Here is a 27,394-nt window from a genome sequence, read left to right as displayed (position 1 = left end):
TAGGGGGGTTGTGGATGGTATACGGTTGAAGTTTGGGGTTTGTTGTATGGGTGGGGGGAAGCCGATGGAGGGGGAGATTGGATATCGTATGTTCCATCCTTTTTTTTTTTACTGGCTCTGGTGTGTGCTGACTTGATGTAGAGATGGACGAGCCGGATACGGTGATCCGGATACCGACGGTGCATCTGCATGGGTTGAAAGATGAATTTCTGCCGCTTGGGCGGGACCAGCTGGCGAAGTACTACGACCGGGATACGGCGACTCTGTACGAGATCAATTATCATCATGCAATGCCGTGGGTGAGGGCCGAGTCGGAGGAATTGGCAAGGTTGATCAAGGAGTTATACCAGAAGACGAAAGATAAATAGAGTACATGGGTATATATAGAACGCATTCATTAAGGGTATTATAAAACGTGATCGAAGCCTTATTTGACCCGACCGACATTGGGTTCGACCAAAGCGTTTAGAGGACAGATAACGCTTTATGGGGAGATCGAGCTGGGAGGACGACCGTCTCGTTGAAAACGTGCATCTCCCCGTCTATGATTTCCCTTCTTGAGTATTTCAATGCGGTCCTCATCTCTCCTTCAGCCGTTCTCCAGGGCACTCGGTGCAGTGAGAATACTCTCTGGCTCTCTGGAGGGATGCACCCCGGACTACCTAGCAGACCATCTAACGACAATTCCTCCTCGGAACATCGACTACCTCTCTCCTCGACCGCGACAATCGCCGCGAGAAAACCCGATGCTGAATGCGAAAAGTACATTCCCTGCAGCGGTGGAGACTGATGTAAGAAGCGCAACGCCTGGCGACGGAGAGATGGAGAGCGGCATTTTAGGGCCGTGATGAACAGCGACGTGCCAGACCCCATATCGAATATGAACGGCGGCTGTTGTCCGTTTTCTGTGGCCGTCGCAGCGAGTGCGGTGGGGGCATATGCAATTATATCTGCGAACTCGGCCTCGTGTGCGTCGTAGCATGTCTCCGTGATAGACAGTCCGGTTCGCGTCAGAATGAGTATACTTTTGTAGGTCATGAGTAGGATTGCTATAACTCCCTGTTGCTCAGTAGGTAGGGTTTGTGGTGAAAAAGGCTTGATTGCGGAGGCTCCGCATATGGCACAAAACTGTTGGTACCAGGCAAGGAGGCGTCCCTCGAGAGCGTTTTGGCGCTGCTGCAAAGTATGTGGCATTCTCAGGTCGGGGTCTTTGTGCGTTTCTTGACGATACACGGCACAATCGCAGTCAAACACCTTCCAGTCAGCAACCAGCTTGTGAAGAGCTGTTCGGGCCCCGAAGAGCGACGTAAAAGGGACGTCTGAAGACCTCGAGATGGGCTTCCGATCTGGTGTCGGTTCGACTCCATTGATTATGATAGCCGATGTGCCAATACGAACTAAAATCGGCTTAATAGCTTCTTGCAGCCGTGATATTGTCCGAGCCGATGATAGCAATTGTGAGCCACGGCTGTACAGCTCCAAGGCAGCTTTCACATTCCCCTGAAGAATCTCGATGCACAGAAAAAGGACGCAGGTCACCAGGGCGACAGTGTAATCGGCCACACCTCGTTCGATCTGGCCTTGAATCCCGCGTAAAGAGCGAGAGTACCACAAGAGGGCTTCCCGATGGCTTTGAGACTGGGGAAATACAAGTCGATCACTGTGCTCAACCTGGTAGGTAGGCGGCACTTTGACTAACGGAGGATGCTCATACAGCGTGCTCAGCGCGACGATTGCATCCCACACCGCTGGTTCGGAGCCACAGATCTGCAGAACCGTGCCACGCCAGAAAGTCAGGTCCAGGGCATCTGATAGAGACGGTGCAGCCTGGAAAAAGTAATATTCGAACGCACGTCTCTCCCGAGATTCCCGAGACGCTGTCGGCAAGATCCGAGGAACTCCTGTGTAACGCTCAGGTGCAGACGGACCGCCGTAGTCGCATTGTCGTCCTGTGCTGGTGCACCGGATACAGTGAGGTTTTTCCTCTCCGCATTTCACTCGGCGGATCCTGTAAAGTCAGCCCAGGCCATTGCACAGGGGAAGCGTGACGCACTTGCAAGTGTTGCAGCCGGTTCTGGACTTGAGTCTGCCAACTCGACTGCGGATCAGTGTGGACATACTGAACGCGCGAGGAACTCGTCACCGATCTCCTATCATCGTGGGACTCGAGCCTATCTCCGTTAGTGTCATCGGCTGCGTCTCGATATGACCACGGTGGATCGTCGCATCCCCTTCCTCAATTTTCTTGTGTGCAAATCCGATTCAAGATCGGCCCCTGAAGGTTGGCCTTGATGGCTCTGCGCTTAGCCCAGCGTAGTAAAGCGCAATTTCAGACGATGGAAGAACAGAGCTGACTCAAGGAGCCTGAAAACGACAACTTGTTAATCATTGAGAGAGACGTGAAAGTTTTTGACCGGCAATGCATGGGCACGTGAGAAGTCTTCCTCTTTCGTGAGGACTCACAACATGTCTTTCTACACTGCGCATCCTCGAAGGACGTTTGCGAAAAGACGAATACCGCTGGTCTCTAAATCTTGGACATGCTCTGAAAATAAGTTAATCATCATCGATTGAGCCGCTTACTAACGAATCTCTCGACTTGATGTGTCTTCTCTTTGCAGTACGAGAACCAGGCACCTCTGCGTGGCAGTCAAGCTCACGCAGGAGGAGAAAAGAAGCAGAAGAAGCAGGGTCTCTCCAGATGACTGAGTCATCGCGCCAGGGTTCGCATTCAGATATTCAATCATCTCCGCGCGCGCGCTGGAGCAAGCGGCGCCCAAACCGCGCTCGACGATCATACCATAATTTCTCCAATTGTGATGATGGGGATCGTGGCGTTTGGGAGCAGCCTTGGCTTGCATCTCCAAACGTGCACTTACTTTACTATCCGTCGGGGAGATGCGCCTCCGAGCCAGGTTCAGACAACAATCGACGAGGCTGGAGGCGCGAAGTAAGTCTGCCCAATGGGTGTGCACAAAGCGATACCAGGCTCCATGAGAAAGCCAAGAATACGAGGGAAACCTCCAGCGGGAGTCGATGCGAGGCACTGAATTGTTGGAAGCTTTTGAATGCCCAGCGGCACTAGTCCAAAAGAAGCCCCATTTGCCGCAAAGTAAACGAGCTCAACGTCGGCGGCAAGCCGGAAAGCGGGGCAATTCATATGCTCAGACACAGTTCAAGATGTCCCGCCCTTTCTTCCAGCGGCCTCACAACAGGACTCGGATGAACCTTCAGGCTCCTCCGAGACGTAAAACTGGGGGTTCTGTGGAGGATTGATGGCTGAGTCAGCCATGTCTGCTGGGATCAAGACAGGATTGATAAACATGCGCTTCGCCCTCTTAAATCCCTCTCTACATCTTTCAAGAATATAGATATCAATACCAAGATCAAGACCTTGCTGCAAAATGAAGATCATCCTCACAGGAACCACCGGCTTCGTGGGCACCGAAGTCCTCGCCCAAGTCCTCGAAAACCCATCCATAACCTCGATAATCGTCCTATCAAGAAAACCTCTCCCAGAACCAGTCACCAAAAACCCCAAAGTCACTGTGAAGATACTGGACGACTTCCTCCACTACCCCGAGTCACTTTTACAGGAACTTCAGGGCGCGGAAGCGTGTGTCTGGTACGCAGCTTTACCCTCCACTTACCCTGAACATACTAAGTATCGCTCACCCTCGAAAATTGGAGTAGGGCACTTGGCCAAATAGGCGGCACCGACATGGACATGTACCGCCGCATTAACGTCGACTATACCATGGCTGGTGTCATGGCATTCTCCAACCTTTCTCCGTCAAGCGGCAAGCCATTCCGGTTTATCTACTGCAGCGGCATCGCGGCCACCCGTGACCAAGAGAAGCCACTCTGGTTCTTGCAGGATATTAGGAAGATCCGCGTACGTACTTTTTTTTTTTTTTTTTTTTTTTTTTTTTTTTTTTCCACTTGCGAATCGCCCGAGTATATGATGCATCACAGTCCGAGATCCTGATGCTAACTGAGAGAATGTGTCTTTCTGTACAGGGCCAAGTCGAGAATGAGCTCCTGGCACACCAAGAAGAAGCGCGAGGCAAGATTGAGGTGTATATTCTGCGTCCGGGCTTTATTCTTACGAAGAACTTCACGCTGCAGAGTATGGTGTATTCGCTGGGGCCGTCGATTAAGGTAAATACGCTGGCGGGAGCCATGGTTGATCTTGCGGTTGAGGGCAGTGCGGATGGGAAGAATATTTTGGAGAATGGGGAGTTGAACCGTTGGAGGAAGTAGTGTGATGGGTTTAGACGTGTTCCTTGATTTGTTTTCACCTTATTGTTTGAGATTTTACTCGTACCATAATGCTGCAATACACATTGTGAACGGCTCGCGACTGTAACGGGTGTAGTTGCAGGGAAGATATCCGAGCAGAACGGCCTCATATTCCCAGGAGCGTGAAAAGGTTAGACCCAGGTATTTGACTATCTATTTGCTTCCAGACACTCTCAGAATAAAATCCACCAAGGCATTTCTGCCATCTACCTTCAACGGTCCTTCGACATGCAAAGCCGCCTTGACGTTTTTCCTCTTAACGTCATGATGCAGGTTCCTCGCCCTCTCCTCCAGGTGGTCCGCCACCCACAGCGGGATAACTTCGTCGTTCTCGGCGGACATTAATAGTATCGGAGGGACAGTACTCGCATTCCCCACGGACAAGGCAGTACTCGAAGGAATTCCCTTCTTGTACTGAGCCAACCGCTCCAGAGTTGCTGCAACGTCCCACGTATTCCACGAAAAAGGCCACAAATACCGATACGGCAGCCACTTCTGCGGGTACAGACTAATCAGCATATCTTTAATGCTGGAAATCGGTGCTTCGAGAATCAAGCCTGCAATCGGCAGGGCCACGGTCCCTGGACTTGTCTCCTCCTTGGATGGTCCTTTCGAGGGTGTACGAGCAAGGTGCGTAACAGTAGCCGCACTGGCGACGGCTGCGCCCAAGCTGTGTCCCCATAGAACAACCTGAAGATCAGTATCCGGCGTCGCGTAAGTTTCACGAACCCACTCCAGAAATGCCTGGGCATCGGTCTCGATCCCAGATTGCGTCGCACGACCCGAGGACTTCCAGTACCCGCGGTACGATAAGGCAACCACGACATACTCGACATGATTTGTATCAGACGAGCCAGAAGCCTCCTTTATCGCGCACATAACTTGAGAAAGCAGCGGTAGCCGTAACGGCGTCGACCCACCATTCCCCTGGAAGTAGCAAATGACCACTGACTTCTTCCTCTGCACAACGCTACCTTCCGAGGGCTTGGAGGGGAAACGACCCTCACATAGCGCAAGCTTCGTCCCGTCCAAACTGCGAATACGCTTTTCCGTCCACTGCACACCGCGGAACTCACCCTCATAGTCCGATATATTTTCAGAACGCGAGAGAGGCGGCAGCCATGAGAGGTACAGGAGCCTATCCTGCAGAACCACAATCCAAAAGCATTTCCAGGTCCAAAGTGCGAGGAGGAGGCCAATGAAGATGGCCGGAGGGACAAGGATAGATGGGATGGACTCCGTGAATAAAGTTCGAGCTCCTCTGCGTCCATTTACTGGCGCGAGGAGCCGGTCCCGCGCGGTGTGAATCCCGCGCGGGATGATCTGGTTGCGCTGGCGGGTCGCGCTGGATTGGGATAAAAACTTTCTGGGGGGTGATTTCCCGACCAGCGGATTATTTGGTATGCGCCAGGGGCGCCGGGAAATCCATTTTCCCAGCATAAAAGTGATGGGCGGAAGATCCGAGGCGCGACGAGGATGACGATGGATGGTGTGTCGTGAATGAGAAGAAAATAACCCAGGGGATAATTGCACTACATGTAGATGAGTAAGCTATGCGTACATAACTTGCCCAGGGAACTCAAATTCAGCCCTACCACTTTTAGCAAGCAGTATATCCCAGCTCTGTCAACAGGGATTCTGAGCTAGTACGGAATTCCAAACAGCCGTTATAGTTTCGTACTGTATTCCCCTGGAACAGCCCCAAAAAGGACGGAACAGCTCGTCCTAGAACTTTCTTTTCGAGTCCTGTAGAAGCTCTAAAGCCGGATTTTGGTCATTAACAATGACATTCTTCCAGGGCTCTGCTTAAACCGCACCAATAAGCACCAATTTCACTCAGATATAAGCTTCCGCCTATTAGGGTGGCTATGCATGACCATGTGAATGCACATCAAGTCATGGTAGCGAGGTTAATCAGACTAGTGAATGCAATTAATTGTCAGAGAACTTAAAAGGCCAACAACAATTCGGTTCCTCGTCTCCTCTATTCCTTCCTCATTGCTATACCTTGGCTTGTATGAAGCTCTCGCTCGAAAGTATTAAGATGACTATATCTTCTGCGCCGTCGCTGAAAGCTTCTTTCCTTCATCAATCCCGTCCAATCATGATCGTTTACTCTCTGGGCAAGTCCTCTTCTCTATTCCCACCCAATCAACTCCGAACCTGGAAATAGACTCTAATCTACTTGTCTTTCCAGGGGTAGAGACCCGGATCTCCCGTTCGCCCCCATGACGAAATGCCTCGTCCTCCTTGCACGAACAGAACCGAGTGCATCGACAGTCCCAGGGCCACATGGCACACTGCGTTCCGCACTCTCTCCGTTAGCAACCAAAGCTCTGACTCAAAAGTAGCTTCAAGGATTTTCAAATGCGTCATTCGCTATGATGTCCTACCCTACGCTTGAGCCTTCCTACCCCAGCGGAGCTCAAAAGACAGCGCTCCGGCCCGTTCGATCCGATGGTACCTACAGGTTTCTCAAGTTCCTGAACGTCAATAGCTCTTTGCATCGGATAGAAAGTGATAGCGCCCATGACTCAATTCCTGAGCGTCCGCGTGGCTGGTGTGTCCGCGCAGGGGGGAAACAAGAGCAAACCCAAACTCCAACCCTAACTGAGCTGCTTGCAAAGTTCCGAACCACCAGAAGAGCAAGGTCATATGGTGAGGTCTGGAGTTAATCCGAAGAGTGGGCTACTTATTGCCCCTTCTTCTCTGCCCTGGTCTTCTCTTCTACCACCCTCTGCTCACACATTCTCTCTACCAAACTACCCTGAAAGCCTGCTTTACACAGTTATACATCAGCTCTCTATTGCTATACTCGATATCTGATACAGATATCCACCTTACTACTCTTTACACACACCCTCCAATATCTATATCTTATATATAACATCCACCAACGACCTTCACCATGTCGCGAGGCAAGTCCAAAGCCGCAAACCGAACTCCCACGACAACCCTCGCTACTACCACAAGCGGGCATACCACCATAGCAGCAGAGCACGCTGCTATCTTGCAGAATCTGGCAAGCAAGTGCCACTCCAGGGGTACCCTACTCTCAAGCAGGTACCCAACAGGGACTCCTACGGCCCCCGCATCCACCCCGAAAGTCGAAAAGCGCAAGATCGTCGCCATCGACTGCGAAATGGTCGGCATCGGCCCCACGAACACCAGCTATCTAGGCCAAATCGTCGCCGTCGACGTCCTTACGGGCGAAACAATCCTCGACATCTGCGTCAACCCCCCCGAGAGCATCACCAGCTGGCGCACCCGCTACAGTGGGCTCTCCCCCTCGACATTCAAGACGTACGGCGCGAGGAACCGGCTCGTGAGGGGGGTACAGGGCGCGCAGGCGGCGCTGTTCAGGCTCATCGACCGGGATACGATCCTTGTCGGACACGCGCTCCAGAATGACCTGGTGGCGCTGAATATGGTTCATCTGCGGTGCGTCGATACGCAGATTGTGACGAAGGAGGCTGTTGCCGCTGCGGCGGGGAGGGAGCCGTGTCGGGTTTGGGGGTTAAGAAAGTTGGCGGAGGTGTTTCTGGGTCGGAGGATCCAGGGTGGACAGCATGATTGTGCGGAGGATACGCGGGCGACGAGGGATCTGTTGCTCGCCTGTACTGATGAGGCGAGGTTGAGGGAGTGGGCGGAGGTTGAGGCGCGGATTCAGACGAATTTCCCAACTGATAGGGGCAATTTTTCGGATAATGAGGGGTATGATGATGTTGGAGACTTCCTTTAAGTTGATCTGTCTTTGTGAGAGGAGATGGGCTGAAATGGGAGGGTCAAATTGGGTACCTATCAAGATTGGTTATTTCTTGTCATGTACTGGGGTTCTCGCATCCGTTTGTCAACGATTTGTCAACGATCCAAAGATGGAACTTAGTGGAGGACAAAGGAATGAAGGAAGAGAACGTTCTATTCATTTACTTGGTCTTTTGAATGAAGTCAAATTTCCAACCACAAATTCAACTCAAGCACTCTCCTTCCTAAATGTACTGCCCAAAGTCACCAGTCAAAAAGACAGTCACACATGACATGCCTCGCGGCAGTGATTTTGCCTTTGCCGTTAGCAATGGGAGCTGGAATGGAGGTTCCTCAGGGAAAGTAAGGATGCTGCGTTGACTGTGTTGGGTAGTGCGCTTGGGGGGCTGTTCAGGGTAGATGACAGCTACGAGTACTCAGTAAGTAAAGAAGGGATGCGAGGATGTTAGCATCGGGGGAGATTCTACCTTATTAATATTGCGGTCGTGCATGGGTCTTTGGATGTTCACTCAAGTATTATACAGATTTCTATGAGGTTGAGTCTAGTGTACATTGAAAGGTCTGTGGCGTCCTTCAGCGCCGCAGGTCCAAAAAGGGTGCTCGATAAAAGTGCCGGGTATACACCCAGAGGGGTAGACACAGCAATCACGCCCACTCCCCAACGCGCTTGAAAGGCTTCACGACCCGCGTCGCCTGCATGGCCACAAGCCCACGCGCCACGTTGACACCGGTGATTTTCGCGTCTACAACGGTGAGGATATTGATATCCCCCAAGTCCGGTGGCGCGGTGATGTGGCAGCGAAGGCCGAGCGAAGCAATAGCGCCGAAATAGCCATCTTGCAACTGAGTTCCGGCCATGGATGTCTGGTCGCCCCGCATGTGGACGATACATTCGAAGCTGTCGGGGAGTTCGCACTCGTTAAAGTAGAATGCGCGGAAGAGGAACATGCACCCCCAGTATTGTTTTGAGTTTCGTTCGCAGATGCGGAGGCGGTTGCGTTTCCAGCGGGAGCCGGAGATGTAGTTTTCCACATCGTCGTGCGTGAAGGGGAGTGCGGAGATATCGGACGTTGTGCCGTCAAGGCGGCGCCCATGTTCGTGCTCGAAGCGGATGGCGGCCTCAATCTGGTAGTGGGCGAGGACGTCGGTGTAACGTCTAAGGGGGCTGGTTGATTTGATGTACGCGTCAAGACCCAATGCGGTGTGGTGGAGGGGGCGGGAGGATGATACACCCTTGGGGGGCGCATATTTGAGCCACCCGTCGCCGCCGTACTCGGATATATTTTCGTTGGTAAGGCGGGGATATTCGGGGTGGTAGTACGTGCCATCATACACGGCTGGGATGTTGCGCTCCGCACACCACCTTGCAGAGACCCAGCAGGCGAGGTTCATGAGTGTGGACACGAGATAGCGCTTGGTCATGTCTGGGACTTCGTGGGGATCGAGCTTCTTTGGGTGTACTTGGATGATTGGGTCGCCTAACACGTAACGTCCAGTCTGGGCGTCAATCTTCGAAGGCTCCATGGGAACAGAGCCAACACTGACTGAAATAGAAGTCTCGGGCGGGAGGGGCCAGTCCATGGCCCCGTTCCGACGGCGATACTCACGGAACGCGAGCATAAGCTGTCGTAAAGTTCGGAACGTGTCCTCGTCTTGAGGCGATAGTGTATCGCGTAAGCCTGGGCGAGAACGGTAGTTCGTAAACTGTCCTCCGACCGTCAACGGTGGCATAAATTCATTCTCGCCGGAGTTGAAGAGACTCCGCAACTTGTCATGCGTGAGGTAAACAACATTCCTCACGATACCATTGGTTACATCCGTATCCAAGACTTCGCCGTTGAGGTTCACTTTAGCACTGAATGTCAAGGTAGGGCGGCCTGATGCAAGACTGAAGTGATCCTGCGTCAGGGATTTTGGGAACATCGGATAGGTCCTTTCAGGAGCGTAAAGCGTCTGCATCCGAGACGCAGCATATTGTATAATCTTGTCTTGTTGAGAGATGAATGCAGTTGGGTTGGCAATATGCGCTCGGATCCAGAAGGTGTCATCTGAGCCTGGTATACGTTCGAGCGAGACTCCATCGTCAATCTCCTCTGCGCCAACATCATCGATGCAATAGACGGGCAATTCTCCCCAGTCCCTGCGCATATCTTTCATCTTGTCCCCAACGTCATCCACACGAATATCTTTGGATGCCTTTTGCACATCCCTCCACATCGAGTCAGAGCTCGAGGCGAGACCATGCCCAGGAAGAGCCAGGTCTTGATCTAGGAGGTGTAGATTTTCCCATGGCATGAAAACTCCAATTTCCTGTAGGAACATGGGAGCAAATCCCGAACTGAGCTCCATAGTATTATACATTCTCGTTGCCCGTAAAATGTGCGAGCCAGTGGACCGCAAAGTGCTCGAGGTCATTCGTCTCGGGGGTATGCACCACAGCTGAAGAAACTTGATAATCATCCTGTCGTCAAAGGTGAACTTCTCGGTCAACATCTCCCGGTACACCGTGGGATTACCGTCTTGTCCGGCCTGAAAGCGATGTGAAGTTGGGCCAATAGCGGCAACAGTCGTAGGTGAACGGACCTTTCGGTTAAGCCTAATCAACCGCTGAGCCTTTTGAACGAATTTCTGTATTGGATGGTCTTTCAGCTCTTTCACATCCCTTCCCGTCATAGCACGGACTAGGTATTCCTGATGCTCACGCGCCCAAGTAGCGACGGTTTCGAGTATCGCAGAGACACGAGCTGGAATTATGGCGTAGTGATTGGTGAATAGAGAGCTTCGATCGTTCTCTATCAGGAAAGGATTTTGGCGGAGTGCTCGGTGAACCGCATACAGTATGACATCATTCAAATGCTCGCGCTCGATCTCTAGGGCCTTGCAAGCTAATTCTTCTAAAGTCATTGGCAAATGTTCCTCCTCGGCAGCGACTATGTCATAAATATGGTCGAATCGAGGGGCATTGGCTCTGTATAGTTCTTGCACCTGAGAGCCGAAATCGCTCATCTTTTTTAGAAGATCTGCCCCTACCTCCCGCGGTACACCACCCTCTATTGAAGACTGCATTTCGGCCGTCTTCGTAGCAAGACGGTCCGGGAAGTACGGATGCAAGCAGGAAACCGCTTCCCGGGAAACAAATCCCTTGACCACGAAATCAAGGTCTCTCCCGTGAACGATCCGCCACTTCCCCCTCTCGGTATAAACTTGCTGTTGCTTGAAAACAGATCGGACGTATATAGCCAACCTCAGCATTTCATCGTTACTACATTGCTAAAGATTAGCATCTGCGACAGATTTTCGAACACGTGCTGCATACCTTGTGATGGCCACCAAGTCACCTGGCTCCAGATAAGTGTGCGTCCCCTCTTCTTCATCGGCAATGTTGGCGAAATCGGACATTTCTTCGCCGGTCATTCGCGCAATATCACCCCCAACATCGAAGTGGTTCATATTGTCGTTCACCATATTTCCAGCCCAAGATTGCGACTTGTTTAATCCTTCGGGCCCGCCGACTGGATCCAACACATTCGGATTGACCTTCTGCCATTTCCTCAAATAATCTCTAATGTTCCCGTTCTCCTCAAACTCGCTCTTGAGCCGTATATCTTCGATGACGGTGGGTGTTCGCAACAGATCTTCTTTGGTTGAGACATTCTACAAACCGGTTAGTAATATTCGACTAGCTGAGGAGCTGATCACAAACGTCTGATCCTGTACTCAGATGCCGTAAGCTTAAGGGCCCTACCAGGCCTCTCTTAAGCCGTTGTCCTGAACCTATACGAGCACTCGCGAATGTCGAAGACCCATAGCGACGAAGTTTGAGCGAACGGCCCAAATAGGTCACCCTCCTGGGAGCCAGAGCGCTAGGTATATTGAGCAGCATAATGAGGCCCCATCATAAAATTCAATACGAGTGGTGCAATCTATTTCGAAGCATGGGGGTGACTGAGACGAGAAATTGAGCCACGACAGCTCAAAAAATGGATGGATATTTCCGGCAGTAAATATTTTACCGCCTTAGCGGTATGGTTTTCACGTGACAGCCCATGTTGACGAGTTAACACCACAAATCCCCAGATATCCATGGCTTCGATCAAGAATATTCTTCTCTCTTCATCCTCATCATCATAAATTAACAATTGCAATTGTTGCAACCAGCAAGTTTCATGATTGGCTTTTTATGAAATAAAAAATGGTTTCTTGATGGTCACTTCTTACGGTTGACCAGACGAAGCCAAATCCCTTCCCCTAAAAGTTGGCGCGCGTTTCGCCAGAACCTCAGGATGCAATTGCTCCTGAATTGCTGGACAGCGATGAGAATGTCACAGGCGACAGTGCAGAGTCTGTCGTCATCTCGCTCCCACAAACGTCCTTGGATATTGACTTGGCGTTGAAGAGCTCTGCCTGAGACTCCCAACCCTCACGCAACCTGCGCGAAAAGCAGAACGTTCAACCTTTGCTTGCGAGCTGCCGTATATGGAGAGAGCATACAACTATCCCCCAGAGCCGCTGATATGCCTATGGTGCCAAACTACCAATCCCGAGTTTTCGACTCTTCCCCCGATAGGCCACACAAGCACATACTTCTCAATATGACCTCCCAATCAATGTCCGAAGCGTCCATTAGACTTCTTCATCGGCTATTTCTCTGAGCTGCAATGAACTCCATAAGTCCATTCTCATCAATCGGGGTATTCTCTTCATGTATCCTCGGCTGGTTCATGGTTCCCCACATGTGATGGGCCGCCCCAGCGCTATCACGACTTTGTCATCCCAACCCAAGTAGCCACCGAGCAACAATCCAGTTGACGAGATATGCGCCGCGGTAATCACCACTCGCTGTGAGACGAGTCCCAATGAGGGATTTGCACCAAGAAACCTTCCACGCCACAGGCTTAGCGCGAGGCAATCCCTTCCGAAAAGAAATTGTCGAGTCAGCCCTGAGGACGTCAGGCTTCACGCTCATGTGTTGGCAGACTCCGATACTTCCATTCTGAGTCAAGTCTCTGTGAAGGAGGTAAAATGTCCCCACCCCCCGCATTTTCAGGGGACGACGGACATCGACAAGGGCTAATCGAATCAGCCCGCCAATAGGCGTCGGTGCTGTTCACCTCGCTTCGAGAAGGCTGATGGGCCATAATCCCGCGATATCTCCCAGCTCAGTCAAACAGAAATGGGCCAATTTGATCATCTGGAATTCCTTCTCAGGTTTCAAATGCGTATTGACTCTGGATCTCTCTCACAAAAGCAGGCTGCGCATGTTGCTCTTGTTGCACGCCGAGGGAAACAGCTCGACCACGGCTTGAGACAGAATTGAGCGGGAAGTGCCTGTCGATCACAAAGCCAGCTTCGCTTTATTTCCCAGACACGCGGGCGATATGACCCGGCATTGGATTTTCCATTCCCAGCCAACGGCTGTCATAGCCTCCTCTCGGTTCGTTTATCTTTGGCGGAATCGGTGGTTAAATGTCAACCCCAGATTATCTTGACTCGTGATTCCGAGGCTTCTTTCGCCAAAACGAGTTCGTTCATGACTGGCCTACCCGTCAGTACGTCGTTTGCGCACTTCGTGAAGACAGATCCACGAGAGCCTGTAAGCGAGCGTCGATCGGCTCTATTGAACGGCCTTCTCGAGTCTGTTCCGTGGATGAAAGAGAAGCCACCTTTCGGTATCCTCCACCATTCGAGTATCCGTATCCGCGCAGGACTCACTTCGCCCCTACTGTATGAAGAAAGTACCCCGATTCCGTAAGAATGGCCCATTATACGAGTCCATGTGGCCCACAATAGGACGAGTCAACTGTAAGAAAACCGCAGAGGGGGATGGATACCGCGAACCCTAGACCCACTCCTCTCCTCGCCCGAGACCTCTGGTACATGTACATAATGGAGCGAGGAACACCCAATGTATTCCAGGTTCTCAGGTGCATTCAAGCGCGGATTATCCATTCCAGTGTTGTCTTTCCTTCCCGCACTGTCTTCCGCCCTCTCTTGAGCTCGCCATGGGCCGTCATTCAGGTTGGCGTGCTGCCGCCTTGGTAATAGCTTTAATTTGTCTTGCCCCCCTTGCCGCTGCCGATATCTGTTCGACACTCCAGGCACAGGGTGTGGAGATTGAAAGACCATTTTCACTTGATTATGCCTCCGAATTGAAGAACCACTGGTCCGCCGCATGTGGCGACCTGCGTCCTACTTGTATCGCATACCCCTCGAGCACACTAGAAGTGTCAACCATTGTCAAGGAGCTGCACAACACGGATGGTCTCTTTGCTATCAAATCCGGAGGCCACATGCCCAACAACGGCTTTGCCAGCATTCAAGATGGGCTCCTTCTTTCCACAAGGAGGCTTGACCAAGTCATCTACAACCCAGATGACGAGACCGCTATTGTCGGCCCTGGGCTTGATTGGGAGGAGGCGCAGAAGGCCCTGGATGATGTCAACAGTGAACGAACCATTGTGGGAGGTCGACTCGGTGGTGTAGGCGTCGGGGGATACATGCTCGGAGGTAGGTTGAAATCTTGGTGCAGCAGGGTGTATCTAACCCGAGCAGGTGGATTGAGCTTCTTGAGCTCTCAGTACGGGTGGGCGGCAAACAACGTTGTCGAATTCGAAGTCGTCCTAGCAAACGGCAGCGTTGTCAACGCTAATGCACAGCAACATCCTGGTATGCTGCACCCCGTTCCAAGTATCCGTCAGTCTAACAATATCAGACCTCTTTGCTGCTCTCAAGGGAGGGGGAAATAACTTCGGTGTCGTGACGTCTTATACACTCGAGACGCACCCTATTTCCAAGGTTTGTCTGCCAGAAGCACGGTGGAATAAACTCTAACGAGTATAGGTTTGGGGAGGCAACTACGTCTTTACCGCTGACAAAACACCAGAGATCCTTCAGGCCGTCCGTGATTTCACCGAATATTATCCGGACGACAAGGCGGCGATTATCGTGACATCTGAGCATGCCGCAGTGCTCAGTACCTGGATCATGTTCTTGTTCTACGATGGACCCGAGCCTCCCAAAGGAGTTTTTGACAACTTCACGGCCCTCAACCCTATCGAGACCACCAAAACGTGGGACACCTATTACGACCTGGTTCGTCCTTATTCATAGGTTCTGAAGCCATATACTAATGAGAGTTTAGCTCAAAAACAACGACTTCTTCATTCTCCAGTAAGTACCCCTCCAAAATCTCCGTACAAGCTCTGGGTATATATCTAATTATTTAGGGGACAACGGTATACGATTGCCACCGAGACAACACCTCTACCCTCGAAGGAAGTAGGCGCAGAAGTCATGCAAAGCTATTACGACCACTGGTTTAACATGACCAACACCGTCCTGGACGTCCCCGGCGTCATAGGATCCATAGCCCTGCAACCGATGCCTCGCACTATCACGAGCAAAGCCAAGGCCAAAGGAGGGGTGAGTCACTTGAAATATCCAAGCGTGACATTATCTGATCCTCGTTACCATAGGATCTCCTAGACTTCCCAGCAGATCAAGACTACATCATCATTGAACTCGACTTCTCGTACGCCTTCTCAGCCAGCGACAACAAAGTTGACGCCGCCAACAAGAATCTCTATCACGGGTTCGAGAATATGATTTCGGGATACATCGAGCAGGGCGTACTACCCGATGTATATCGGCCGCTCTTTATGAATGACGCTTACTACCCCCAGGATTACTGGGGCCGGATGAGTCCAGCGTCGAGGGACCTGGCTCTCAAGGCGCGCAAGGCCTACGATCCGGAGAAGTTCTTCCAGACGCGTACAAGCGGCGGATTTAGACTCGGATAGATTCGTACTATTTATATATGCTGTACTCAATATGTCACTCGCAAGACCCACCGATAATTAGGGTCAGACGTACATATGTCAATAATATAGCTTCCTTTCAATCAGCTACTTTTTTGCTTTTCTCGGCTCCCCAATCTATTCAAAGTAGGGCTCGAAAAATAGCATGCCACCCGCCGTACCTTTGCACCGCTCCGTTCAGACAACACGAGGCACGACGATCCGAGCCCAAGAGCCAGGGTGCCAGCAAAATCAACAACTTTATTGGCCCACACGCGATGAACTCAGGTTTCATCAAGGAGAATATCGTCCACCCAGATTTCTCTTCGCGCCAGAGCCTTGCGTCAGATCCAAACAAGCTCGCGTGGGCGTTGGCTGAGAATGCACGCGCCAGGGAATCCTTAAGCGCTGGAGCGGGGACAGGCTGCTGCCATATTTATCTCCACTATTTTTGTACGTCCTTTTCTTCAATCGAGACCTTCCTATCTTTTCCCATCTTGAGACGAGCTATCCAGAGCTCCCTGTGGGAACTTTGACGCGGCGCTGCACCTCACCCCACTCCATCCCAGAGACTCCTAGGGCTAGATTCCAGCCTCATCTTGGCCCTGTCTCAGTGGCATCCTGGCGCTTGAATGATCAGCATACAGCTGGGCCTCGTGCAATGGGAGAGCTTCGTTGGAGGTCTTCAGAAGCAAGGTCTGGGCCCTGTTGTGGTGTGGCTCTAGCATCTAGACCTTGTGTGGCCTGGATATAAGAGTCATTGTCTGTCATGTCCCTCAAAGAGACGTTTCAGTTCGGCTCAGACAGCATAGCATAGCGAAGCAGAGTAACGGTTTTCCTTTACAAATATCTCTTTTGTCTTCTCCTTTCCTCTTCTTCTCTTCTGACGTTCCACTCCTTTGTGACTAAATTCTACGACGGTCCTTCACTCTCTTCCCATTTTTTGTTTTATTCGAGGTATAAGAGACGGCATCCTCTGCTGGCATTGGATTCCCCTATATACCTCCCTACCAGCAGCTTGCAATCGTCACGACTAACGAATCGAACCCGCCATTTCCGCTCCCACTACTCCCCCACCTTCAATCCCTTCGACGTCAATATCCACTTCACCTCCCACTACCAAAATGCCTCAATACGGTGCCCTGGGCGCAACATTCCTCCTCGCCCGCATAATCCAAGGGTGCTCCCTCATCGCCGTCATCGGCCTAACAGCGAACTTCATCGCCGAGATCGTCCGCTACGACGCAAAGCCCCCAGGGATCTTCATCGGGACAATCACCGTCGTACGTCGCCCTTCGCCCAACTGTAACTAGCGAGACAATATGGTGTAGTACCGTGGCTGACAGAGAGTAACCACAGACCTGCATTGCAGCAATCTACACACTCATAACCTCGATCCTCTTCATCGACGACATCCTCCCCTTTCTCGCTTCCGGGGTAATGGACTTCCTCCTCCTCATCGCCGTCATCGTCGTCGCGGTCATCTTGGGCAAACCGCTCTCGTACCTCGAATGTAACGAGATCGGGGATCTGATGCGCGGTGACGGCGATGAGGGCTCAAGTGCGTACACATTTGCTACACACCTCAGCTCCTACCTTGGGAAATTGAGTGGCACGGTCGACTATCGCAGTTGGGTCGGCATGAGTAAGGGTGTTTGTCTGGAGGCGAAGAGTATTTGGGGGTTGAGTATTGCTATGTGGTGAGTTCCCTTCTCCGTCTATTCTCTTCTCTTCTCTTCCCTTTGCCTTTTGATTGTGGCTGGTGGGCAAGGGTAAGGCTGATCTCTGGGATAGTATTATGTTCTTCTTCACGGCTGTTTGCTGTGCTTGCCTTTGGAGGCAGAAGAAGGCCATTGCTGGGGCTGGGGACGCGAAGGAGGTGGATTAATTGCTCGCGCTATTCGAGCGGGACGGGAAAGAGGATTGAGGCTATGGGCTATGGAGGGCGATAATAGGGTGCTCGTCTAGGATCGAGCAAGTATGACGGTGGTCTTCTCAGATGTCTTTCGTTGTTATATTTCTTGGATTCGTGATTTCGCCGACATTTTCTGTCTCCGCCTTAATACTCTGGTTTTCGATCATCTATAAAAAAGATCAGTGATCTATATACAAATCGAAATGCATCCCCAGCGAACGCGACTCCCCCTACTCATAGCACTCCCTGCCCATTTTGAAGACAAAGAGGATGATCCGTTGATAGGGGTGTAGATGATCCTCACGCCTGGATTGCGGTAGGCATTACATCGAAGGTAAAGGAGAGAGTCACGTCACGGGGTATATATCGTCCGAAAACGGTAGACTACCAAGCGACGTTAGTTGAGCAACTCCAACCAATACTCGAAGTCAAGTAGTCTAGCGTAGGACTCACTTCTCCCATCCAATTTCGCATTCCCCAAACCACCGCATCTTCAAAATATATTGCACGGTATGTCCACAAAGCAACGAAACTGACTGAGCCCCTCCTCCCCTCCCTCTCACCCCGAGCTAACAGGCGGAATAATCGCCACCTCGTCCCCGTCTCCAATCACCACATTCTCACTCCCACTTTCCTCAGACCCAGGGCCGGGGACATCCACGTACTCGTCGCCCAAACTCACGCTACAGCTACTCAGCACCTTCTCGCTGATGCCAGGGTACAGCGTTTCCAGCGTTTCGAAGAGTTTGGAGAGCGGGAGAGGCGCGGGGAGGCGTTCGGTGTTTTTCCCCGTGAAGGAGGACGCGGTGGAGAAGTAGTGGATTTGGAAGGTTGGGGTGGTCATTTTTTTTTTTTCTTTTTTACCCTTTTCCCCTTCTTTATTTGTATATTTTGCGAGGCTTGGGATCGGGAGGGATTGAAGTTGAGTTGAATGTCAAGGTTGAGGTTGAAGGGGAAGTTGGAGACCAAGCGGGGGAGAATTTGCTGGTGCGGGGCTTGCTTATTTTTTGAGGGGGGAAAAAGAAGATGCGCAGATGAGCAAGCTGTAGAAGAAAGGTACTTCAAATTCCTAGTAGAGAGCAGTGGTTAAAGCAAAGAAATTGTATTGGTATGGCATAGTTAAATCTATCGGCCCTCAACAAGCGCTCTGAACGCATTCACCAGATCGCGTCGAAGATCCTCCCAATTCTCCAAACCCACACTCAGACGTAGTAAGCAGCGGTCCACCGTCCTGTCGCTCATTGTTCGCCATTCAATCAACGACTCAACGCCCCCAACACTCGTGGCGTGCTGAAAGAACGCGAGTTTACTGGGAAGTTTGCGAGCGTAATCCTCTTCCCTCATCGTGATCGAGAACACAGGCCCAAACCCGTTGGGCATCTGCTTGTGCAACCAAGATTCATCCGTCTTCTGGAGGCTCGAGTGGAAAACCCGTGCAAGCACTTTCTGCGTCACGTCTTCGTCGCTTCCCGCGGCTGCATTCAGCGCCCGCAGTGCATTGTCAAGCCACGATACCAGACTCGTCGCATTTTGACTCAGTCGTTGCACCCGAACCTCCAGGGTTCGCAAGCTCCGGACGCCCAACCAGCCCTCCATGCTGCCCATTACGCTGCCCAAAAATAGCCTATCCTTGAATAATTGTCGTGCCCACTCTTTTCGTTGCGTAGCGAGAACTCCACAGAGTACATCGCTGTGGCCACCGAAATATTTCGACCCCGAGTGCAACACCAGGTCAGCTCCCCATTGAAAAGGATCTTGAAGAGGAGGCGGAGCAAAGGTGCCATCGACGATAAGATAAGCCCCTCGAGAGTGTGCCTTCTTTGCATATGTCTCGATGTTAAAAGATATACCTTCAGGGTTGACGGGAGTTTCCAAGTGTATGACGTCCCCAGCCTCCAGCTGCTCCGCTGGGCAATCCAGGCCCAATTTCTGGAGACCCGTAAGGCGACTAAACATGTCAATGACACCATGACATCCGTGGTAGCCATTTCCGATCGAGATCCGACGAGGGTTTAGCAGAACAAGGGCTGCATGAAAGGCCGACAGTCCCGACGAGTAACTTATTGCTTCACCATTGAGAAGAGCCGAGAGAACGGTTTCGAAACGGGTCGGATTGGGAGCAGATAGCCGGGAATACACATGCGACGTTTTATCCTGGTCGTACTAATCAGCTGTTAGAGCCGCGGTTGAAAAATAAAGCGCAAAGAACTCACTCCACTCAGGTCTTCCAATGGCGTCAACTTATTTGGATCGTCCGGGTATCGGAAAGTAGTCGTAACGTGCAGCGGGGGGGCGACATCGGTAACCACATTCAGCACATCGTCTGCATGTAGAGAGCGCGTGGACGCGCCAACTTCGTGGTCGGCAGGTAACATCGCAACTTTCGAAGAAGAACAGAAGAGAGACGCGAAGAAGAGGAAGGGAAGAAATGAAGATGAAAAGAATTGAGGGGTAAAGAGTTGGAGGGGTATCAAAGAGAGGCCGTCGTCGGGCTCGAGGCCGTGTTCGTGAGGGGCACACGTGACTTGGAGCGGGTCAAGAGTGGGTTGGTTGCGTGACGAGAGCCACAGTTCGGATGTCACCCTTGGGCAAGAGACGCTCAAAAGAAAGGATCCTTGAAGTCGGGCCTACCGTCGCAGCGATCCCATCCTAGATGGTTCGCGGACTGACCCCGGCACCGCCGCTTGAAAGTTGGCTCGATCTTCAACCAGTTAGCACCGAGATTGCCTGAATAACCGTAGGAAACTCACCAGCTTCCGAGTCAAACGCAATGGCGATATCGTCGTGTTCGCTAGGATAATCCGGCATATCCAAACAGACGAAATCAGAAGAAGGATCGTCGTCGGTCTTAGGTAGGGCGAATTTGGCATCAATAATGCGGACGCAGAACTTCCCTGACCGGTTGAAGCCTTCCAGGGTGTCGGTGCTCTTCAAAACAAAGTTCAAACATTTCCCGTGGCTAAAGTCATTGAGGAAAGCTAGAAGCTGAACCACCTTATCGTGACGGACAATCTGAATCCGAGCCATGCTCGACTCCCATTTCTTTGTGATCGGGACCACCATTCGGCGTCGGGATATCATAAATGAAGAAGCAACACTACACCATCAGTGTAAATCCAGAAGAGGAAGAAAAGAAGACTCCTTACCTATCAAACAGCACAGTGAAGCCAGTGACAGCCTTCTCAAAATCATGCAGGCCTAGTTGAAATTAGCAACATGCAGATGACATACGGAGCATAAGGGGCGATACCCTTGAGTGAACCGAAATCAAACCTTCGAACCATTGGCTTCACCATAGCCGTTTGAAGGAAATCCGTCAAGTTTTCCGGCATTTCTGGCGGAATCAAATTTTCGGCGGCTGATACAGTCAAATCTTGCTGGCCCGGCCTGTACAGGCTGAGGCCCGTGCGGTTGTTGACATCCAAGCCTATCCTCAGCTCTCCAGGTCCTATGGTTCTGTCAGTAGGCGGATGAACACCTCGCACGGTATAACTTACCTAGGTTAAGACGATCGGTCACCGAACCCCAATCCGACGCGATAAATGCACGCAGATGCTCGGAGAGAATAGTTGGACCATAACCATGTTCAACATAGTCATGTTCCTGGTCGATAACGCTCACTGTCCCTCCAGGGAATTGAAGATGTTGCTTTGGGGGTTGGCCGGTGGACCGATCAAACGGCTGCTCAATTGTATAGGCACGAAGAGGGACATCAGTGACTTTATGTTCTCTTTGTTTTGGCAACATCGCCAAAAGCAATGAGTGAAGAGTAGTGCGCTCCCGAACATCCTGAAATGTCATAAGCATGGACCGAGTTCGATTGTCCTCGTTGACTTTCAGAACAAGGGCTGGTGCGCCATTTTCGCCCCGGAGCAATCCGAATATTATCGGCGTTCCATATCCAAGAATGTGGCGCACGCTGCTAAGAGTCTTTACTTTCGGTGTTGTCAAGACTGTGATCCGGAAACCCCGGTGCGCGCTTCTGGTGCCGGTCCCCTCCGTCACAGTAACAAAGCGCTCAAAGAGCCGGAGACGGCAGCGCTCAATAGATTCCGCGGGGAAGGCCTTGGGTGTACCGGGATCCATGTATTGGAACACCTTCAAGGTACATTCATAGATTACTGATTCGCCCGCCTCCGGCTGAAGGCTGGCTTCTGTTTTAAGGGTGTATTGGACAATGTTCCAGAGCATTTTGAAATCATCCTCCCGGAACAGAACGTCAAGCTCAAAACCGCGAGGGAGTTTAACCCTCATGGAATGTGACCGGACCTGCCAATCAACGTCATCCCATGTCGGTCCCTTCTTCCTGTCGGACTGAACCATAACGTTGACCAGATCGCTCTGACTCGTAATAGCCGCGAAAACATACCAGTCGGCACGATCACGGATGATAGACAAAACACATGGCATGGAGATCTGCTGATTGTCGTCTTCACTTGAGCTCACACAGACATCGACAAACATACTTCCGTAGCTGAAATAGCGGCTGGTGTCACCAAGAGGCATCGTCTGCACGAAGTTCGGGCCCTTTCCGGAGTTGTCCAGCAACATTGACCTTGATGTGGCCCCAGAAAGAATCGCGGACACGTCCGGAGCGAAGAATGGGTATCTCACCCAGACACTCGTATCAGACTCCGTATCGGGCGGGATAACAGAAAGGATATTGTTTCGCTTGATGGATACGGAGACCGATCGCAGGTGGTTCATCATGGTTTGGTGCACGCCCAGGAGATCTTCCAGTTGCTTATCCCCGGTTGTACTAACCACAGCAAGCAATGCGTCGACACTCATTACACCATAGCGAGTCAGTTCTCCATGCTGGGGTATGATCTTCTCGTTGATCCACAGCGCCTTGGCGAGATCAATCACAGCTTGCTTTGCACTTTCCGGGGGAGAAGGTCGCGAACTTCGGCTGGTGCTTGAACTTGAGGGTCTCGAGCGTGCATACGCCTCTAGCCTCTTCTTCCCGCGCATGAACCACCAAACCGCCGCCCTGACCCATTCGGCAAGCGATGTTTCCATCAGAGGTTTAACGTTTTCAGCAGAGTGTTGTATTATGGCGTCGTATTGAGCCGCATAGTCCTGAAATTCGGCAAAGGCTGCCTCGCCAAGTTGGCTGGCGACAGATCGGAGCGAATACTTCGGCGGCTGAGGGCTAGCGGAAGCAGCCCGAGAACCCTGGCTAGACGGACGAAGCAAGTCATCATGAAGGACATCGGTAGGTATTGGTTGGGGTTTCGGGGGAGAGAAGTTTTTCGTATTGCCGGCAGGCACAAGGCCCGATGGGATCATAAGATCATCCGAGGTGGCAGTGCGCATCATCTGAGGGCTTGGAGGAGTGCGAAGGGGACTTGGTGGAGCGGGCTCAGTTTCAGAAATCGGGGGAGTTTCGTACAATGAGCCTGGGCTCTCTGGGCTTGTCTCGTTCAAAGGGGAGTTGGGTTCTTCATATCTATGCTGCAATGCACGGCCTTCCTCATGCTCCATCTTCGCCCGTACGCGCTGAGCAAGTGAATCCGACCCAGGAGAAGCCCTGAAAGACAACCGAGAACCACTATCGCCGGCATTTAACGCCATCAGGAAATCCGAGTCATGGGTATTTTTTACGAGCCATGGCGTCTGGTTCGCTGGGCTCCCACCCTCACGCTGCCTGAGCCTGTCCCGCTCGTTGAAAGAAGTATCTAGCCGAAGTTGGGGCCCTTTGGCCTGAGCGTTGTCGACATCATTCAACCGACCCGAGCTCTGACTGTGGCTACGAGTCCGATTGAATGAAATATCCATGGTTGGCGACTCCGCTTCATCCCCACCCTCTCCAATATACTCGGGAGCCCCATCGGCGAATTTTACCCTCAGCCCTTTGTGTTTCCGTGTGTGTAGTGGCTGTTTCGGGATACTCACAGGCGGGTAGGTGTCGTTGGCGGGGGATGGATTGGAAACAGGTGATAGGTTTTGGGGTTCATGTGAGAGCGGCCACCGATGAGACATATCTAGGCGAGGAGGGGGTTCAGGAATCTCCCTTTGCGGAGGAGCGACCGTATGGCCGCCATGGGAGATTGATTTGGCACGAACAGGGGCCAAGAATGCCTCAACTTGTTGGTCCGTAGAATACTTGGGTTTGTCTCTTGAGAACAGTTTATCTCTCCAATGGGGCTTTTTGGCTGGTTGCTTTCGTTCCGAGTCCATCAATGCGAACTGATCTTCTGTAGACATGGCGATTTCTACTAGAAGAAGCGTGTTTCTCAAATCGTTTCCAGGCCGTTATAGCGCATCGCAAGTATGCCGGGCGAGAGAAGGCAGCGAGACCCCTCAAGAGGTTCTTGACCTCGCCGGAATTCTCTCGGTTCAGGAAGACAGTAACCGGGAACTATAAACACCCGCCGCGAAACCCTTCGACCTCGGACGAGTATCAGATTATGAAAGATTCGACGAAAGGCGAGGGTTTATCGTCGATGTGCAGTGAGGTGGTATCGCCAATGTCGACCAACAGGGAGTGAGGCGGGGAGAGCGGCAGAGAGGGCCACTGCCAGGATATCGACCCCCTAGCGCTATCTGTGCAGAGCGGGAGGCTGGCTTCGGGGTGTAGAGGAGCAAGGGGAAGGGAGGAATTATGGGCCGACAGAGGAAAGGCTCCAAGACCACACAGTGTTCTGAACTCTTCACATTCACAAGAGATCAAGTCGTGCACCCAGCAGAAGCGATTGCTGCGTGTTGTCGGGTGTGGAGTCAGGGACGAGCGATCTACCACAGCCAATTACTCAACAACCATTCAGGAACAAGAGAACGGACGGGAAGTTTGCGAAGAAGGCGGCATTTGCGCAACCTCAAAGGGGGAAGAGGGGTTTCGGGAGCTACCTGGGAAAAGACAAGGCACGCAAACAAGACTCCCCCGATTCGAAAGAGGGACAATCGAAGAGCGTGGTGGGGATTCAAGACACTGGCAGTGCTTGCGATGGTCGACAAGCGCTCGAAGAACACGGAAGGTGTCTGAGCTGATCCAGCAGCTGTGAACTCGTTCAGATTCGAGGTGGATCAGGCCGCTCAAGTAGACACAAAAATAATCGCGAAAAGACAAGTCAAAGGAAACGAGAGGCAAAGAGGAAGATGGGGAAGGATCTCCAAGAAGCAACGAGGTGGAATGGATAAGAATGGAGACCACAAGCCCGTGCGATGAAGCCTCCCGACCGAGGGCGCCTTGGTTTGTGAGTTCGACCGCCCAAGAATTCCTTCACGCCACTTTGCTGCTGCCAAACTCCTCCAACGAGTTTCTTTTCTTGACTCCGCATCCGGAATCGCTGTCGGGTTTGAGAGTTCTAATTCTCTCCCATGGTTAAGCGCCAATTCTTCGATTATCTCCGCACCAGTCGAGTGCTTTCAGGTCACGTGCCCAGAATCAGTGGAGATGAATAACGAATTTCGCGCATTCAACATCCTTTTGTTTGATTATTTAATTACAAACAGGTTCACAAGACACCAAAGTCCAGCCGCATTCTCCTTTCTTCCACATCTTGTGGTGACTTCAATCTCCCAGTTGGCGTCTCCGAATCCCCTCAAAGTGAGATGGAGTTGAAGGCTTGGAAGGCTGGCCGGAAGCGCTAAGCGTTTCACCAGATAAGCCCATGGATCAACGGCAGTTCACTCTACATGTCCCTGTCCCCGCTTCATTTGATATGTGAAGACACCTTATCAACCGCGCCCGCCGGCTCCGGAGAAAAGAAGAGGCAGCCCAGCCAGCCTTGAATTTCTCCATCAAAACTCTTTGAAATCGCCCTCCGTCGCAGAAGGCTGAAACTAACGTGGACTTGTGAGAGGGGACCAAAGACCAAATGAAACCCCTGTGCATTAGCGCCAAATCAGTTATCTTAAAAACAGATCAGGCCGTTCCGTGGCCAATAGCGAAGGAGAGAAACCACCCCACTGCCGCGCACCGTCCGTGCGATCCATTGGGTGGGCGTCCAAACGCCAACCTTGGAAGCCCTCCCCGTCATCCTGAAACGGGCGTCGTGGCCGATGCTCCCATCCCGGACAACGTTCGGTCCTTTTCTTCATCCTTTTTCAGGCAGACACAATTGTTCAGGAGTGGGCCTCACGTACAAGCGTCGAACCTTGGCTCTCAGGTGGATTTGACTTGAACCGAACTTCTTTTCAGGGGCGAAGGCTGTGCAGCGCTTGAATGAAAGAATCCTGGGGAATTGACTCCGAGGTCTTCAAGACAGCCTTGCGCCACACGCCACGGGAAGATGGCCTTGCATTGAGGACGAACTCAGCCACATTCAATCTTTCCTCGTTCTCAACAGCGTGGCCCATCCTCAAGCTTTTGGCCGTCTGTCTCTCGCACGAGGCAGATGGGTTCCTCGTGCCGTCTCAACCCAATCTCGACAATAATGGCCGCACTCGAACCCTGAGCGTCCTCAGATTCCTGGCCGGAGTCCAACGAGGAAATGCTGAAAGAACACACTTGGCGTTTCCATTGAAATTCCGCCGACCAAAGCATCCGCAAACAGATGCTGATGAACAACAGCAGCACGGTATCGTGTGCCTCGCACACTGGACGCCTGATACCAAAAAAGCCTTACCAGGATCGTAATGGCCATGCTCAAAGTGCAGCGTTGGGGTTGTCTCTCCAGTCCCGGAGACCTCGGCTTGCCTAATTCATCGATCCCGGTTTAAATTTGTGGTGCACAAACAGTCATTGGCAGTGTTTTCAGTAGCCAATGCAATGATGATCTTTGAGTGTCGAGGAGCTCGGGATCGGCAAGAGAAAGAGAGCCATGCTGCGCCATTCTTTGATACAGTTTTGAGCATCAATCAGTCAATGAGAGAGATGAGAGAGGACCCAGGAGAAATCTCGCACAATCAACAACGAAGTGCATCTCCTGGATACATTTATTCCTATCCTCGAGAGGGCGTGCTAGATTACTTCATTTAGGTTCACTCTTCTTGGGCATGAGAAAGTCTTTGAGCAAGAGTTACCTCACAAGCATGCCCAATAGTCAGACAAGAGATGCTTTGCATGCAATCAAGGAAGCATCCTCCCTTGCGCCCGACTTACACTCACGAAAGCCGTCCCACATCAAGTAGCATATCCACACTTCTTCAAGACTTGTGAGGATTGAAATATTGAAGATAAATAGCGTATTTCTTGTATTCCCATCACCACAATCGATATGTAAATATTTATATATTTGTAACCATACATCGCAAAGCGCCGCTGGGGAGGTAGAAACACCACGGAATACGTCGCATGGGACATGCTCACTTTCATCCCGGGCAGAGGACAATTTCTCAATCGTCTAGAATCACCTGGGGCATCGGACAATATTTGGAGGAGACGCCAGACCTCTCGTGTCTAGGTCATACTTTATGATCGAATCCGAGCCGGAGGATCATCAGCGACGGCTGGTCGGTCGAGATGCACCACGACGGGAAGGAGCTGGAATTCAGCTGGGAGGAGTATTAGCAAAGCTAGGCGTCCTCCAGAACATTGGCCAGCGTGAGAACAAGCGGACAACTCAGAGGTTTTTGAAGGCTGAGACATGTGCGAGCTCAGCTCAGTGCCCAGAGCAGGAGGCTCGTGTACACTCTGCCGATGGGTGGTGGAAGAAAGATGATGTTTCCA

The 27,394-nt window shown here is 51.7% G+C and overlaps 10 protein-coding genes across 10 annotated transcripts; 6 read left to right on the top strand and 4 right to left on the bottom strand.

Annotated features, from left to right (window-relative positions):
* BJX67DRAFT_198052 (uncharacterized protein) lies at positions 1–417 on the top strand. The gene is made up of 2 exons (XM_071025421.1): positions 1–86; positions 142–417. Exons 1-2 carry the CDS (start codon positions 47–49, stop codon positions 366–368), a joined length of 267 nt encoding a protein of 88 aa, XP_070883945.1. The 5' UTR covers positions 1–46; the 3' UTR covers positions 369–417.
* BJX67DRAFT_198049 (Zn(II)2Cys6 transcription factor) lies at positions 417–2,360 on the bottom strand. The gene is made up of 2 exons (XM_071025420.1): positions 2,054–2,360; positions 417–2,008 (listed from the first exon to the last, which is right to left on the bottom strand). Exons 1-2 carry the CDS (start codon positions 2,116–2,118, stop codon positions 466–468), a joined length of 1,608 nt encoding a protein of 535 aa, XP_070883944.1. The 5' UTR covers positions 2,119–2,360; the 3' UTR covers positions 417–465.
* A 46-nt stretch (positions 2,361–2,406) lies between these two features.
* Positions 2,407–3,245, top strand: BJX67DRAFT_198042 (uncharacterized protein). Its single transcript, XM_071025418.1, has one exon. The coding sequence runs from the start codon at positions 2,603–2,605 to the stop codon at positions 3,083–3,085; it is 483 nt and encodes a 160-aa protein (XP_070883943.1). The 5' UTR covers positions 2,407–2,602; the 3' UTR covers positions 3,086–3,245.
* On the top strand, positions 3,246–4,359 carry BJX67DRAFT_198043 (uncharacterized protein). Its single transcript, XM_071025419.1, has 3 exons — positions 3,246–3,625; positions 3,694–3,895; positions 4,021–4,359. The coding sequence occupies exons 1-3, from the start codon at positions 3,405–3,407 to the stop codon at positions 4,261–4,263; spliced, it is 666 nt and encodes a 221-aa protein (XP_070883942.1). The 5' UTR covers positions 3,246–3,404; the 3' UTR covers positions 4,264–4,359.
* Positions 4,309–5,779, bottom strand: BJX67DRAFT_198066 (alpha/beta hydrolase family protein). Its single transcript, XM_071025422.1, has one exon. The coding sequence runs from the start codon at positions 5,740–5,742 to the stop codon at positions 4,456–4,458; it is 1,287 nt and encodes a 428-aa protein (XP_070883941.1). The 5' UTR covers positions 5,743–5,779; the 3' UTR covers positions 4,309–4,455.
* Positions 5,780–7,210: 1,431 nt separating this feature from the next.
* Positions 7,211–8,044, top strand: BJX67DRAFT_383377 (ribonuclease H-like domain-containing protein; the record flags this gene model as incomplete). Its single annotated transcript, XM_071033445.1, has 1 exon — positions 7,211–8,044. One exon carries the CDS (start codon positions 7,211–7,213, stop codon positions 8,042–8,044), a length of 834 nt encoding a protein of 277 aa, XP_070883940.1.
* A 400-nt stretch (positions 8,045–8,444) lies between these two features.
* Positions 8,445–12,090, bottom strand: BJX67DRAFT_360202 (exoribonuclease II). The gene is made up of 4 exons (XM_071029739.1): positions 11,771–12,090; positions 11,384–11,721; positions 8,535–11,329; positions 8,445–8,473 (listed from the first exon to the last, which is right to left on the bottom strand). Exons 1-3 carry the CDS (start codon positions 11,948–11,950, stop codon positions 8,713–8,715), a joined length of 3,135 nt encoding a protein of 1,044 aa, XP_070883939.1. The 5' UTR covers positions 11,951–12,090; the 3' UTR covers positions 8,445–8,473; positions 8,535–8,712.
* Positions 12,091–14,069: 1,979 nt separating this feature from the next.
* Positions 14,070–15,874, top strand: BJX67DRAFT_389663 (FAD-binding oxidoreductase; the record flags this gene model as incomplete). The annotated part of the gene is made up of 7 exons (XM_071034528.1): positions 14,070–14,574; positions 14,620–14,733; positions 14,780–14,862; positions 14,908–15,159; positions 15,209–15,237; positions 15,294–15,489; positions 15,543–15,874. 7 exons carry the CDS (start codon positions 14,070–14,072, stop codon positions 15,864–15,866), a joined length of 1,503 nt encoding a protein of 500 aa, XP_070883938.1. The 3' UTR covers positions 15,867–15,874.
* Positions 15,875–16,880: 1,006 nt separating this feature from the next.
* On the top strand, positions 16,881–18,230 carry BJX67DRAFT_197983 (uncharacterized protein). Its single transcript, XM_071025417.1, has 3 exons — positions 16,881–17,146; positions 17,223–17,563; positions 17,658–18,230. Exons 1-3 carry the CDS (start codon positions 16,988–16,990, stop codon positions 17,749–17,751), a joined length of 594 nt encoding a protein of 197 aa, XP_070883937.1. The 5' UTR covers positions 16,881–16,987; the 3' UTR covers positions 17,752–18,230.
* A 107-nt stretch (positions 18,231–18,337) lies between these two features.
* On the bottom strand, positions 18,338–23,988 carry BJX67DRAFT_373581 (uncharacterized protein; the record flags this gene model as incomplete). The annotated part of the gene is made up of 7 exons (XM_071031416.1): positions 18,338–18,643; positions 18,940–19,941; positions 19,992–20,131; positions 20,529–20,875; positions 20,925–20,976; positions 21,029–21,226; positions 21,276–23,988. 7 exons carry the CDS (start codon positions 23,986–23,988, stop codon positions 18,338–18,340), a joined length of 4,758 nt encoding a protein of 1,585 aa, XP_070883936.1.
* Between the last annotated feature and the right edge of the window lie 3,406 nt (positions 23,989–27,394).

Source organism: Aspergillus lucknowensis, assembly GCF_044049455.1.
Source record: "Aspergillus lucknowensis strain CBS 449.75 chromosome Unknown BJX67scaffold_36, whole genome shotgun sequence".
Classification (NCBI taxonomy): Eukaryota; Fungi; Ascomycota; class Eurotiomycetes; order Eurotiales; family Aspergillaceae; genus Aspergillus; species Aspergillus lucknowensis.
This window is presented reverse-complemented; position numbering and strand designations above follow the sequence as displayed.

Excerpts from the sequence above, each read along its gene's own strand:
- BJX67DRAFT_197983 (XM_071025417.1), top strand. The coding sequence starts at position 16,988 with ATGCCTCAATACGGTGCCCTGGGCGCAACATTCCTCCTCGCCCGCATA. Across the intron at positions 17,147-17,222 it reads TCATCGGGACAATCACCGTC|ACCTGCATTGCAGCAATCTA; the intron begins GTACGTCGCCCT and ends GAGTAACCACAG. Across the intron at positions 17,564-17,657 it reads GGGTTGAGTATTGCTATGTG|TATTATGTTCTTCTTCACGG; the intron begins GTGAGTTCCCTT and ends TCTCTGGGATAG.
- BJX67DRAFT_198066 (XM_071025422.1), bottom strand. The coding sequence starts at position 5,742 with ATGCTGGGAAAATGGATTTCCCGGCGCCCCTGGCGCATACCAAATAAT.
- BJX67DRAFT_360202 (XM_071029739.1), bottom strand. The coding sequence starts at position 11,950 with ATGCTGCTCAATATACCTAGCGCTCTGGCTCCCAGGAGGGTGACCTAT. Across the intron at positions 11,722-11,770 it reads ATCTGAGTACAGGATCAGAC|AATGTCTCAACCAAAGAAGA; the intron begins GTTTGTGATCAG and ends ACCGGTTTGTAG. Across the intron at positions 11,330-11,383 it reads GACTTGGTGGCCATCACAAG|TAACGATGAAATGCTGAGGT; the intron begins GTATGCAGCACG and ends TTAGCAATGTAG.
- BJX67DRAFT_198052 (XM_071025421.1), top strand. The coding sequence starts at position 47 with ATGGGTGGGGGGAAGCCGATGGAGGGGGAGATTGGATATC. Across the intron at positions 87-141 it reads GGAGGGGGAGATTGGATATC|AGATGGACGAGCCGGATACG; the intron begins GTATGTTCCATC and ends GACTTGATGTAG.
- BJX67DRAFT_198043 (XM_071025419.1), top strand. The coding sequence starts at position 3,405 with ATGAAGATCATCCTCACAGGAACCACCGGCTTCGTGGGCACCGAAGTC. Across the intron at positions 3,626-3,693 it reads GGCGCGGAAGCGTGTGTCTG|GGCACTTGGCCAAATAGGCG; the intron begins GTACGCAGCTTT and ends AAATTGGAGTAG. Across the intron at positions 3,896-4,020 it reads AGGATATTAGGAAGATCCGC|GGCCAAGTCGAGAATGAGCT; the intron begins GTACGTACTTTT and ends CTTTCTGTACAG.
- BJX67DRAFT_198042 (XM_071025418.1), top strand. The coding sequence starts at position 2,603 with ATGTGTCTTCTCTTTGCAGTACGAGAACCAGGCACCTCTGCGTGGCAG.
- BJX67DRAFT_198049 (XM_071025420.1), bottom strand. The coding sequence starts at position 2,118 with ATGTCCACACTGATCCGCAGTCGAGTTGGCAGACTCAAGTCCAGAACC. Across the intron at positions 2,009-2,053 it reads ACCGGCTGCAACACTTGCAA|GATCCGCCGAGTGAAATGCG; the intron begins GTGCGTCACGCT and ends CTGACTTTACAG.